Source organism: Anneissia japonica, unplaced genomic scaffold, assembly GCF_011630105.1.
Source record: "Anneissia japonica isolate Jap-2015-1 unplaced genomic scaffold, ASM1163010v1 scaffold1005_len2656397_cov198, whole genome shotgun sequence".
Taxonomy (NCBI): domain Eukaryota; kingdom Metazoa; phylum Echinodermata; class Crinoidea; order Comatulida; family Comatulidae; genus Anneissia; species Anneissia japonica.
Window position 1 is genome coordinate 1,938,897 of NW_022683792.1, and position 13,665 is coordinate 1,952,561.

Here is a 13,665-nt window from a genome sequence, read left to right on the forward strand (position 1 = left end):
TAGTCTTTTGACAGAGTATAATGGCAGAATTTGACTCAAGTCTCATTCACATCAAACTTTTTTATGTTCAGTTATCTAGATTATTATAATATTGAAATATGATAATTATGTAAACTTGTCTAGAAGATGCTGAATGTTTTCATTTGTTTCCTAGTCATGTTCTTTACAGCATTTTGTGATTGTTTTCTAGGTAGTAATAGCCTACGTATGTCTACAGTAGATGTTAACATGCATTCGTTGAAATGTAAATGAATGATTGCCAAGTGTATTTGCTTAATCTTGTCTACAGCAGGTAATAAAAAGGGTGAAGGGCAATACTCAGAATTCTCAGTACATTTAATTTTAAGAGGTCTTTGTGTTTGAGCTTCAATAATTACTTGTGTATTATACAGCAATTTCAAACTGACAATTCTTTTTTTTTTTCAGTAAGTTGACTTTCTGTCTAGACTCTCTTTATTATGCATCATCAGATAGCGACCTATCTACTGTGATAGACAGATTAAAACATGCCCCTATTGATTGTAGTTTTTTTTTTTTTCATTTTGTTAATCAAGTACCAGAGTAAACATTTTTTTTGAGTTTGCTTGAAAATGTTTTTTTTTCTTTGTGTACATTTGCGATCATTTGTTTCAACATCTTTAGTCAATGATGTGAGGATTAAGCATTGGTCAGATCAGCGTAGAAGTGTCATTGACTTTTAGTAATTTGTGTCATGGTTGACTAGGTAAAATGTAGAGTAGGCACACCAGTTCCTGGCTGGCTACAACTGGGATTCTTACATGTTTTGGCAAGTCGAAGAAATTTTTTTGAGTGTTTTCCATGACTTTTGCCGGTTATTATTTGCATATATTTTGGTAAATAAAATTTAATTTTCAGCTTATTCATAAATCAGTTAACATTAAAACAATAGACATCCCTGTGTAATAATAGCATTGTTCTGTGACATTAGATTATAACTTATGAAACTCAAAATCAGAAAAAAAAAACCAGTTTTGAAGCACTAGAGTGTACTGACCTAGCAACATTCTCATACTTCAGCATTAACCATAATCATTATATGTGTAGGCCTCAGGAATATTTAAATTGGAGTCATTTCATAAACATGTCTGCCTAGGGCATGTACTACTGATAGACTTCTGTTGTTTAATTCATCTTTAAACAGTAACTCCTATGCATACATGACTAAAGAGTGTAGATGAATACAAGATATTCAAGAATATGTGCTTTGTTGTATCCATTACTTTCAATGACAATGCTGTTTTTAAAAATCTATTGACCTTCATATTATTTTTTTGTGTACACTTATTTAAAAAAAAGATGGAAATTCTTTTGCCTTTGCTGTTATTATTATTTCGTACTGCACTGTTATCCTGACCCTAGTTGGTAACTAGACCAAAATCATTATAATACCAGTGATATCTTTGAGGGCGGATCATGGGGCTACTAGATCTTCCCCTCCCCTTACCCCAAGAAAAAGAGAGAGAGAAGAAAAGAAAAGCAGAGGGGAGAGAAAAGAAAAGGGTAATCGAAAATGCTGTATGATACCTCTATAAAAAACTGTAGGCATATGATTGTGTGCTTGCATTGATTATACTTTCAACTATGCAACACCCCCTGATTCCATCAGATACAAGCTGTATTTTATGCGCTAGTATCTACATTATTGTACTATCCAGTAAAGTTGGTTTCTTGTACAATCATTAATTTTTGTTGTAAGCCTTAAACAACTCCTTGATTGTATAAAAAAATACATGTAAGGGTTACTTCAATATTTTTTTTTATTTTGGTTTTGTCTTTGTATGATTTTATATACTGTAGTACAAAGAAGTAAGATCATCTATTCTAAGATATGATTGAACAAATCATGCCAAGAAGAATTTAAAAAGATTTAATATGAACATTCACAATAAGATATTCCATTGAATCCATACTCTACTGACTAGGATGATATCATACCCTGTATTGGTCCCAAAATGTCTGATGTCCAAAAATCAAATCAACAAATTATGATGGCATGATGAGGTTGCATCATTAGGACATTGAATATTAATTATTCATGATGAAGTAGAAATTGTATGAAAGCTGATAGGTGTGTAGTCAAGTGGAGGATCTTTATTTAAAATCATTTTCTGAGTATTCAGTTCCTTTACCCGGGAACCCACATCCTATGGACGTTAAAACAGCTCCAAATATCATCAGAGCAAACAAAGTTATTAGAAGATGTCATGAAATTTATTTTAAAAAACCTCTAATATTCAATTAAAACATTTCATACTCAAAAATTATCAAATACACTAAAGATTTTTATTATTAAAAATAATAAAAATCATTTTTGCAATTAATTTGCCCATTTTGAAGTAACATAAAAATGATCAACTTGAACATAGAAATTAGTGTACTGTATTTAAAAAATGTTACCCATGATTTTACTGCGAAAGTGATAGAAATTTTTTTATTTTTATTATATTATATCAAGTTTAAAAATCAGGGTACACGTTTTTTTAATTCAATAATTTCTATGTTGGAATTTAAAAAAATAAAAAACTCAATTTTTACGAACAGATGAATTGTTTCGCTGGTTTGCGGTCATATTTACTTCTTTATCAATCGACACCTGATAAATATAAATAAGTAAACATTTAAATATTTTTTTTTAATTACACATTTTTTCAAGACTCAATTGATTAACTCATTTAAAGCACTATTGATTGATTGTTTATTTCGTATCATGACTATAAATTTTTTTGAACACTAAACATCAGTTCATTAAAAAAAAAAACTTAATTAGGATTTGTCTGTGTTGATATCTCTGTCATTGAAACTTGCGATGAATTATTACTGGGAATCTATGTACAGTATCGTGTGTATAAAAGATCAGCATTCAAATACTTTCTAATTACTTGAAGTTAAAATACCATACAGTAGGTTCATGCTTATGGTGTCTTTAATTCACAAGCTGACTTAATTTCCACCATATATAGTTAGTGAGTGTTAAATGCTAATGTTTTGTAAATTATACTTTTTTTTTATATGTCACATTGTTTATTCAGACATAGTTTACAAGGCTCGATTTAGTACTAGTCCAGCAACAATGTCTAGTAAAAAACAATCTGAGCTACTACAGTAGCCTATTTACCACCTCATGTTGCCCAGTGGTCTAGTGAAAAATAAAGCCAGCTATTTCCTTCATACAAAAAGATATAGTGGGCTTGTAAAATAATCTGTGGGGCTAGTAAAATCTAGCAAATTAGCCCTGTGGGCTAGTTACCAAAGAAAGATAAAGTGGATATAATAAAGTAAATTGATGATCTATGTTACTAACTGTGTTTTCAGTCATATGAGGCTATCCCTAATTTCATAGTAGATGTGAATGGTGCAGTTCTCTGATCAAAGGAATTTGCCAAACCATCATAGTAGGGGCTGGGGATGGGCCGGGTGGTGGTTTTTCTTAGCATTAATATAATGGTAACCATCAAGCTCTGGTTCAATTTTCACATACATAATTTTATTAAATTAATAAATCGGTTAAAAGTCTTTTTTTGACAAGATTTAGTAGTAGTAGTAAAATTGCATAGAACGTAACAACAATGCAGTTGAAATGATTGTTAAATCTGTAGAGGTTCCTTCTAGGAAAATTTGGAACCTTTCAATACCACAGCATACAGTAGACCTGTAATTTATAGATATTGGACCATGCTATACTTTCTCTTGGGATGTAAGCAGTTATAAATTTATTTACAATTTATATTCAGTAATTTAAATAGAAGCTATTAATTGTCTGATTAATTTATTCAAAAACACAGAAATTGTTATTTATATTTTATATATTTATAACTAGTCAGTGTGAAGAATGAAAATAAAAGAATAAAAATACATCTTCTAAAACAAAAGGGATTTGTTCAACAAATAAATGTATTTCCAAAAATGTGATTTAATTGGTAAATAAATGGTGAGGAATCATTAAAGAGATGGGACAACTACAATATATCATAATTTGCCACAGCAACCAAGAATGTTCAATGTATCCCAGTTATTTCAGTAGGCCTGTGTTTGGCTGTCATCAAAGGTAAAAAATGAATTACGTCTACAGTTCATTAAGATGACCATTTATTTGTAACTGATATCTCCCTACAGTCTCAAGTAGGCTAATTGTAATGTACAACATGCCAATAATATTACCTAATTGAATATGTATTGTACAGTACTGTGCTTCAGTCTTATGCACTTCCATCAATCACTAATTAATTGAACCACAGTGATCATCTTAATCCTCGAGCCAGAGGGCGGGGAAATTCGTTGTATCATAACACAATTTAATTAAAGAACAGTTGAAATTAATACTTAATCATTTTATTTTTAACAAACTGTAGTATATCAAAACAGTCATGATTTTGTAGGCTTAATACAGTAGTCATATTTAGCATTTAATTTTAAGTATTCTATTTTAAGAATTTGTTATTGAATAACACTATGTTATGAGAAGCACTACTACAACGCTGTGTTGAATGTCTGAACGGGTACCGGTACCTTAATTTATATGCTGCCAGTAATTCTTTCTTAAAGCCATGAGGTAGGATAAATAAGGCCATTTTGTAATAGAAATAAATGATTCCTTGATTGAAACTGGGATGCAACACTGATTTGATGGTTATATTCTGATTCAGTCTTGTAAATCACTACTGTCCGAGGTCCACATGTACCATAGTTAGTTTTCTTACAATAAAAAAAAAAACAGATCTATTTCACAAGTGTCACACAGATAAATGCAGTTGAACTGAATTTGTAAAAATTTAGTTCTGTATTTAAAATTGCTTACTGCACTTTGTAGACAAAAAGTAATTTATAATATTAGCATTCATACATATTTTCTTTGTGGACTAAATAAATAATACCTTTCCTATATTTGTTTGTTTTTGTAGCAATATAATAAGCTTATAATTTAAGATTGTAGTGTTTAAATAAATTCTGGTATATGTAAGAAAACTAATCAATATGACCTTTGACATGCTAATAAACTAATTATTACTTTAAGTCTTCTAACAGATAGCATCCTGAATATTTTAATAACAAAGGTCTAAACGAATTGTTTATTGACTTTTTTGGTCTGTTGAATCACCAATCATTGAATAGACTATGTTGGTGACATTTGTACTTTGTACTTGGCAAAGCTTTGTGCCTATTTATTGACAATACTTTTTCAAAGTTTGGTGACATTACCCAACGGCAGCTACATGACGATAGATGATGTCTGTAAATATGTATCATAGGACCTCGCTGTATATCTTCAGTGAATAACACTGAACTAAAATTAGAAGACATTGGAAATTACTCACAAGTCTGTGGACTTTTTATGTCGATCGACAGTGTAGTTTGCGCATGCTTATTATTGTTTGTCCCAGGAAGTGTATACAGTCTGCGTTAGGATTTATATGTTCGTCGCAAATTCAGGAGTAAAATTAAAAATTGAAGAATAATTTGAATTTTGGGATTATTTTTGAAAGAAATATCAGTTGGATTTTCCCATTAGTATGTTACAGTGGAAGGTATGCTGTGCTATGAACTGGAATGGAAGCAGAATTATTCTGAAATATATGTCATACAGTAAATGTTACTTCGAAGAAGACGCTTAAATCAGTGACATTAAAAATTACGTGATTTTAAAAAAACCTGTGGTGTACATTACGTGGTGCTTTCTTTCGAAACAGCACAGAAGATATATATGACATAATATTAAACCATAAAGTGGTTTTTCCAATTAGCGGAAGACATAATGCTTCTGTCACCACTAATAAACCCGGCTCGTTATGCTGTGCGAAAACTGCTTGCTTTCCTTCGACTTGGTCCTTCTAAATCAAGCAGTAAGTATCGTCTGTTGTTCTTTTGACATCCCATTGTCATGGACATGGTAATTTCATTCATTCTGTTTCTCACTGCATTTTTACCAAAATATTCATTCTATTGTATACTAAAACTTACTTAATTTTTCTGTAGTATTGCGCAAATGTATGTCTCCGCAGCCTAATATCAATAATGGTCAGGCAATGTTTATATATATATATATATATCGTAATTGAGAATTTCCAGTCTGTATGTTTTATAAACAATACAAACTTATGGATTACAGTATTAATGGCTTTTATGCTGGCAACCGACTGATAATTTTTAACATATGTTGCTATTGCTAGGAATATGATGTCATTCTGTTATGATTAAGTTTGGGCAGCTGTTCCATTCCAACTAAACCCTTTCTGCAGAGTTGAAGTTGTTATGTCTTTAGACTCTTACAATCTTTGGATGGATGGATTAAATTGACCTAAAAGAGGTATTTTACCAGGGCTGTTAATTCCAGCAGACATGGATGCAGATCAATGAGAAAAATACCCTTCGTTTTTTTTGAGATTTGTTAAATTTACTCCTCTCTCCTACCTCAACATGTTTCACAAATTTTGACTGAAAATGACTGAAATTTGTGAGAATGATTACTGTACTTACAGTACAATTATTATACAATCAAAAAGCACAAATACAGTAGAGGATGATTTGTTTTTGATTTTTGAATTCTTCTCAGTATACAGTAGCCTACTGTAGAGTACATCATAGAGTACAACAAAAGATTAAAACTTCATTCATCATAAGCACACCAACAGGCAGTGTCATCATTAAATATTTTATGCATGGGATTTTAGTATACACAGCCATTAGAACTTTACAGTCACTGTTATCAGATTATAATAACTTGACCAATACATAGATGAGAAGGCTACCACACTGAATAATGAATGTAGGTAAGAATGGCCCAGGAAAGAATGGCCCCGGAAAAAATGGCCCCGGTAAAAATGGCCCCAAATGACAAGTAGGTAAAAATGGCCCCAATGAAAAAATTCAGTAATAGAAATGATATATTTTTTTTAAATCTTCAAATATTTAAATATTGTAATAAGCAAGAATTGAATCAATAACAAATACAGTTACACAACAGATGCAAATAAAGTACTGAGAGATTATCAGAAAACAACGGCCATTAAACATTTTTGATAGTTGAAATAAGTTTTAAAAACGTCATTCCACTAACAAAGTAGAGGAATGACATACATACAGTACTTCAACTACCAAAATATGCAACTATTAGATAACCACAAAATTCACTTATTGTTAAGTATCAAATGAAATAATTTTACATGTTATAAACAGTGCAAATAAACAGTAGTTAAAGCATGTTGATCAATTATGTGTTTGAATGACAAGTTCATATATGGGAAATGGGAGGCTTACTTTACTTCAACAAATTTTCTGCTTAGAGTTACTTCAAAGAAGTATTTGTTAATTAAATATTGTTTTTAAAGTAAACTGAATAATTAGGAATACATTTATTTAAGCAACTTACTTAATTGCATACTTGGTTTCTACTCCCCGCCAAGCAAATTTAAGTGCCTAATACTATACTAAATAATGTAAACTGAGATACTATATTATATACATAGTTATGTAAATATGGCAATTATGCTAAGAATTAAAATGGTGTGTAATTGTGAGGATAAAGTAATGGTAGGATCAAATGGTACAGTATTGCTAAATCCCAAAAACCTCCTAAAACACACTGTAGAAAACCAAACAATTCAATTGTGATTGACTCACTTGGTACATCAATAAGAAAATTAAATATTTACAAGAACCTATTTTTTGGTTAAAATGTTGATTTTTTTTTGGTGATAAAATACTTGCAAATACACCACAATCCTCCAAAAACACTGCGAACTCCATCCAAAGCCTTTTAATTATGATTGTAGAACTCTCTTTTTTTGAAAAAAAAAAAAAATGATAATGATAATTTGATGTTCATATAAACTCATTGTTTGTGGGGTTTACCAATACCCGGATTGAATTTCTGGAAAATTGTGATTCCGCTTCCTTGAAATTGGCCACAAATAAATTATTTTAGTATTAATAAATGCTAGTTTCCTTTTAAAAACTAAATTATTTCAGTTTAAAAAAATGCATATAATGATTTTTAAAAAATCAGTTTTAATACAGAATTTTATTATTGGGGCCATTTTTACCTACCTGTCATTTGGGGCCATTTTTACCGGGGCCATTTTTTCCGGGGCCTTTTTTACCGTACACCCTGAATAATAGGGCTAGCAAGTTGAATTGACTGTATCCCTGCACTAAAATTTATGCTGAAAAATCTATCTGCGCATTTGAAAATGAGGACTGATTTCCATTGAAATTTTTGCAGAAATTTACAGATCTGCTCACCTTATTTCCTAGCATCTGTCCACTCATGAGTTATTTTCCTCAAATATTGCTAATAGAGTGGGAAGGCAATAACATCTTACTACCATTGCCCAGTGTTGAGCATTCTGTTTCATTTCACGTTTATTTACTTCTCAATCACCAATCCACTCTACTGCATTTAAAGTACTCTTTTTTCTACATTAAAAAATATTGCATAAAATTATAAATTTCTTTGCTAAAACAATATGAATTGCCTTTCAACTGCATGTTTCTTTTTGTTTTTTTTTTTAATGATTTACATAAGTGTGTCTCTGTCTCCATAACCTCATCATATATTACTGTACATAGAAAGACAATTTTACTCATACGCATAATACCCATTATAAAGTTTGGTGTGTCTCATATTTCATTACAAACCCATATATTTCAAGATTTAATTGACAGTTCAATTAAAACATCAGACATTAATATTTAATAGCTCTGATTACAAGAAAGATTTAAAGTTAGATGTCTGAAATGGTTTTAATGTACACTAATGAATACAATAATCATTTCTTTTTCATCGTATATTACATTTACTTTGACATTCAGGTATGGTCAGAAGCTGGTTGTTCCAGTGAATATTTCTGAGTTTTGTAGTTTGTATTTTTGTATCTATAAAAATGGTAAAATTTATTTTAAAGGTATAGTATAATGTTTGCAATGTTATACTGTAAAAGCTGAATTAAGCATTGTTTTTTTTTTAGCTGAGCCTAAAGACAATATCTGAGTGGAGTGAATAAACTTACCATAAATTTAAATAATAATTCTGATATTTGAAGTGTTTACGTCTGTTGTGTTCCAGCTTTAATTGAAACTGTTTTACCAGGGTATTACATTTAGCAGACATGAATTAAGACATACTTATTCAGTATAAGTACTGTTTCTATATTTTTTGCATACAGTAGTCCATTAAAATTAGCTAATAAATCAATTTTGGGAATTTTAAGGTAAAAAGTATTCCCATTGAAAACCTTTTTTTTTTTCATTTCCTTAACCTTAATTATACTGTATCTCCTATTTTAATGAGTAATTCACTCTTTCAATTTGTTAGGTTTTCCAGAATATACTGAATAGCAAATTAATTTTATTTATTTTTTTTTCTGTCTAGGTGCAATGACTCACCCTCATAAACCCCTGAAACAGAACAGCTCTGAAGAGGACTTGGTGTCTGGAGATCTCACTGATCTACCCCTGTTCAAGAACATGACCATCAAAGGGGTATGTTTTACATTTACACCTTATACCAGCTACTGTATATTATAACATGGAGGAATTAGTTTTCTAAACTAAATCCTCCATGGTTATACCCAGGTACACAGTATTATTATTAACTAGAGTGCTAACTATGTGACAGAGCAATGCAGAGTGTTGTACAGTACAATCGGTACTGTATGACAGCCATAGGAAAAGTACCAATTTTTTGCATACAGTGGTATACAGTTTATAACCAACTTATACATTAAACGTAGTATTGTTTATGTTTGCGACCTTTTGTACTACAGTCTTCTCAATTTTCGTAAAATGCAATTCCATAACTATGTCTTTAGATTTCCGTAGTAAATGAAAAATTTCCTTAGCACCACCCAATAATTTGCCTTGAGTGATAAGTATGGAGTTTTGAAAATGGGCCCGATCGATCGTCCAATTGTCTGTAATTCGATGTGGAATTTCAAAACAAAAGAGACGGGGTGAAGATTTTAGGGTCACTTTTTCTTAGTTTTCACAATAATTTTCTGTAATCAGACAAGTATGAGTTGTCTTGGGACAATGTAACCAAAGATCCTGATGGAAAATAATTTTGTCTGTATTTAGACCAATTTATTTATGGGCCTAGTTTAGGCCTATATAATACAGTATGATAAATTTCCGTACGTTTGTAATTAGGCAAAATTTAAGTAGAATATACTGTAGGCCTAACTACGGACGTTCCGTAGTACTTAATTAGTCTGATACTAGACCACTTTAAGCTGGACGCACACTGTACTGACATTCGTTGTCTGACACCATTCCATGGAGAATGCAATACGACGAGTGAGTGTTTAATATAAGTAGGCCTATGATGAAATCACTTACAATATAATTCTTAAAAATGGAGACTTTTTAAAAATTTGAAATTTACATTCTACAAGTCTCAACATAATATCAAGTTATTAAAATAAAAAAATGTATAGCATTCTGTTTGACATTTAAACAATTCCAGTGAAGTTTTACATACACCTCAATGCCACAGTTGAATCTTAGTTTAATCTAGAGGTTCAGAAAGCTAATGGTGGTAAATCATCTACAGTAGTATTCAGAAAAATAAAGCTAATGGTGGTAAATCATCCCAGTAATCAGATAATGTGCAATATGGCTGTTTGCTTTTTTAAGTAATTCCTACCTGACTCCCCACAAAAAATACAGTACAGTACTGTACTATCTGTACTATCATGATGAGGTGTACTATATGACAACAATTTGACCTAAAATGACCTTACTAGCATGAGATAGCCGAGAATCTATCAAGAGCAGGCCTGCATGATGACTTGGTACTTTATTGTTTGTTTATGTTAATTTAAACGGGGCCTTTATAGGCATAGGAAGTTCTTTTTTGTTTTTCCTTTTTTGTTTTGTTTTTTTACATGCTCATGCTGACTGTAGACATTTTTATTTTACATGGCCCAAACATACTTTTGTTTCTGTAGAAAAGCTTGTATGTACTGTACAGTAGTGTAAGTTCATTTCTTTAATTTTAAAATCATTTTGTTTATTTACTTTATTCAACTTTATTTACATAGGGTAACCAAAACAGCAGTTGCTGATGATCATGAGCCCTCACATATAGTAAAAACATTGCAGTTTATGCAACAATCACAAAAGCTATCAATTTAAAGAGAGAACTACACAATTAATTTATTTACTGACTGACTATTTAGTGTAATTACATAAATGGCAAACATATTTCCATTTAAGTCATTCTAAATTTAAGAACAGAGAATTAGCATTAAAAATAAGATGATTCAATATTAAAAATTGTCACTTGGTTTTTGCTCTGAGTATTACAAGTTATAGTACTGCATAGTACTGTAGCCCCTATCTACAGTATAGCCATCTTGTAAATTTAAAGAATTTTGAAATAATCTCTGGATAGTATGTAGGAGGATTAGGTCATGGGTGATCTATCCGTAGTACTTTTCTCCTTATCTTATGTCAATGATTTAGCCATATTTCCATATAACTACGGACAGTTAAAAATATAATGTACTGTACAGTACTGTAGGGTCTATAATAGTACTCTTTATGTAGTCCTATGAAGTCTGTAGTAGGCCTACGGTACATGTTAAGCATGTACTGTAATAACATTATCTAATTACCCTGTTTCAATAAGGTTTATTTTTCATTTTAATTTGGTCTATATTATAGTTAAATTTCAAATAGAAATCCATACACTGTTCCATGCCAACATGACCTATTGTAACTTTACTGTTAATCCTGTGTAACTTTTATTAATAATTATGTAATTATCATTATTATAATTTAAAACCTCATCTGTGGTACTGTTGTACATTATGCAGTGTTTTGTCTGTGGTTATTTTCTGGATTGTACAATACTGTCACTGTCAGATTTTTGTTTTGGAGGACATATTTCAAACTACAGTATTATAAATTTGAAAATGGCCATGTCAAGTAATGCACACTTCTCAAGTTCGTAAAATGTATTTCCGTGTAACTATGTCTTCAAATTTCAATAGTAAATAAAAAGTCTTCGTAGCACTCCAATAATTTGCCTTGAGTGCAAGATATGGGTTGCTCAAAATTGCAGTACAGCTGTGGAATTTCAAATAAACTGGACAGGATGAAGATTAATCGGTCACTTTTCAGGAAGATCAGGCATAGTTTTGCATTCTTTCAGATGGGGTCCGAAAATTGGCCCAATCAGCCTGGGCCCGGTTGTCTGTAATTCGATGTGGAATCAAACAAATGGACAGAATGATGATTTACGATCCACTTTTCCTTAGTTTTCATGATAAATTATTTGTGATCCCTTAAGTATGAGTTGTCTAGGGATAATGTAACCAATGATCCTAATGAAAAAGTCATTTGTTCTGGATTTCAGACATATTTTAAGGGTCTAGGCCTATGATAAATTTCCGTAGTATTTTGTCTGTTTCCGTTATCTATAATACGGCAAAATTACCGTAAAAACTATGCCTAACTATGGAATTTCCATATTTATTTATTTATTTTATTTATTTATTTGAACATACACCTTCGAAACGGTGGCACTCAACAATAATTGGTGCGTTCTCAAAGTAAATGAAATAAAAAGTACAAAAACAATACAAAATAGTTAGTAGTAGTTGGGAAAAAAAAAAATCATCTGTATTAAGTACAGAAGGCCTACCAGAGATAAAAAGTTTAAAATGAGTCTTAACTAATAACAACATTATCCAATATTCTTGGATATAAACAAAAGGGATACAGAACAGCAATGTAGAATAAGAACTAACAAAAAGTACATAGTACTTGAGAAGTCTGAGTAATGTGTTCAATATTTGTCAATATTATGCTGCTTTGAAGCATTGCATTTCATTTGGCACTTCTGTTGAGCAATATCTTGTGTTAAATTCCACAACTTGAAATCTGTAATATGTTGATGACCCAAATATAAGGAATTACAAGGTCACAGCTCATGAAATCCAATACTATATAGAAGAGGTGGGTAATAAAAATAGTATCTAGTACTGTATGCTAAATCTTGCAATTTCTTCCTTGGGGGAATTAGAAAAAAACAGTCTAATTTATTCAAGGTTGAAATAGCTTTTATTTTTTCCAGGGAAGAAAATTGTTACTTTTTTATTATCTTGATTGAAAATAGAAAAAAAAAGACCTTTTTGTGCTGAGGTTTTGTATAAGTACCGGTATGAGATGAACAAGATTCAGGCCCCCTTTGTTCTTTTCACTTCATATTTTCAACACACGTTCATAAAAAAGGCACAACGGCAATAAGGGTGGAAAAAGTGTAATGGCATCTAAGTATTTCTGGATGTGGCCAGCGAGGCCATCAGGACGCATTCAAACCCCTGGTGGGGTACAGAGGATAATCATTCTTGAGCCTATAGAAACTTGACATTGTACAATGTACAGTACTACACCCAAAGGGGTTTTTTTTGGGGTGGGGATGGGAGGGAGGTTTGGGTCCAACAATTTATGGCCAATGTGTTTGAATTGTATGTTATTAGCTTTTTATTGAAAATTAAAAAGAAAAATGTTTAGCCAAAACAGAGAACAGAGGCATACATATTTACTACACTACAGTATACTGATCAACAAAAACCCTTCTTAAAAATACCTTAGAAAACATTAAAATAGTTCTATACTGGTAGCTAAATTCAAATTTGGTTACAT

General features: G+C 31.1%; 1 protein-coding gene across 4 annotated transcripts in view; it reads left to right on the forward strand.

Moving 5' to 3' along the window:
* LOC117102301 (ras-specific guanine nucleotide-releasing factor RalGPS1-like) overlaps positions 1-13,665 on the forward strand; it is a 43,203-nt gene that overhangs the window by 3,181 nt on the left and 26,357 nt on the right. For 3 of the 4 annotated variants that reach the window (XM_033242570.1, XM_033242576.1, XM_033242580.1), the window contains exons 3-4: positions 5,760-5,858; positions 9,386-9,495. In XM_033242570.1, the coding sequence (XP_033098461.1) occupies positions 5,771-5,858; positions 9,386-9,495 (198 nt within the window). In that variant the 5' untranslated portion in view covers positions 5,760-5,770. The remainder of the gene's footprint in view (positions 1-5,759; positions 5,859-9,385; positions 9,496-13,665) is intronic. The other variant, XM_033242585.1, reaches the window with a different exon arrangement.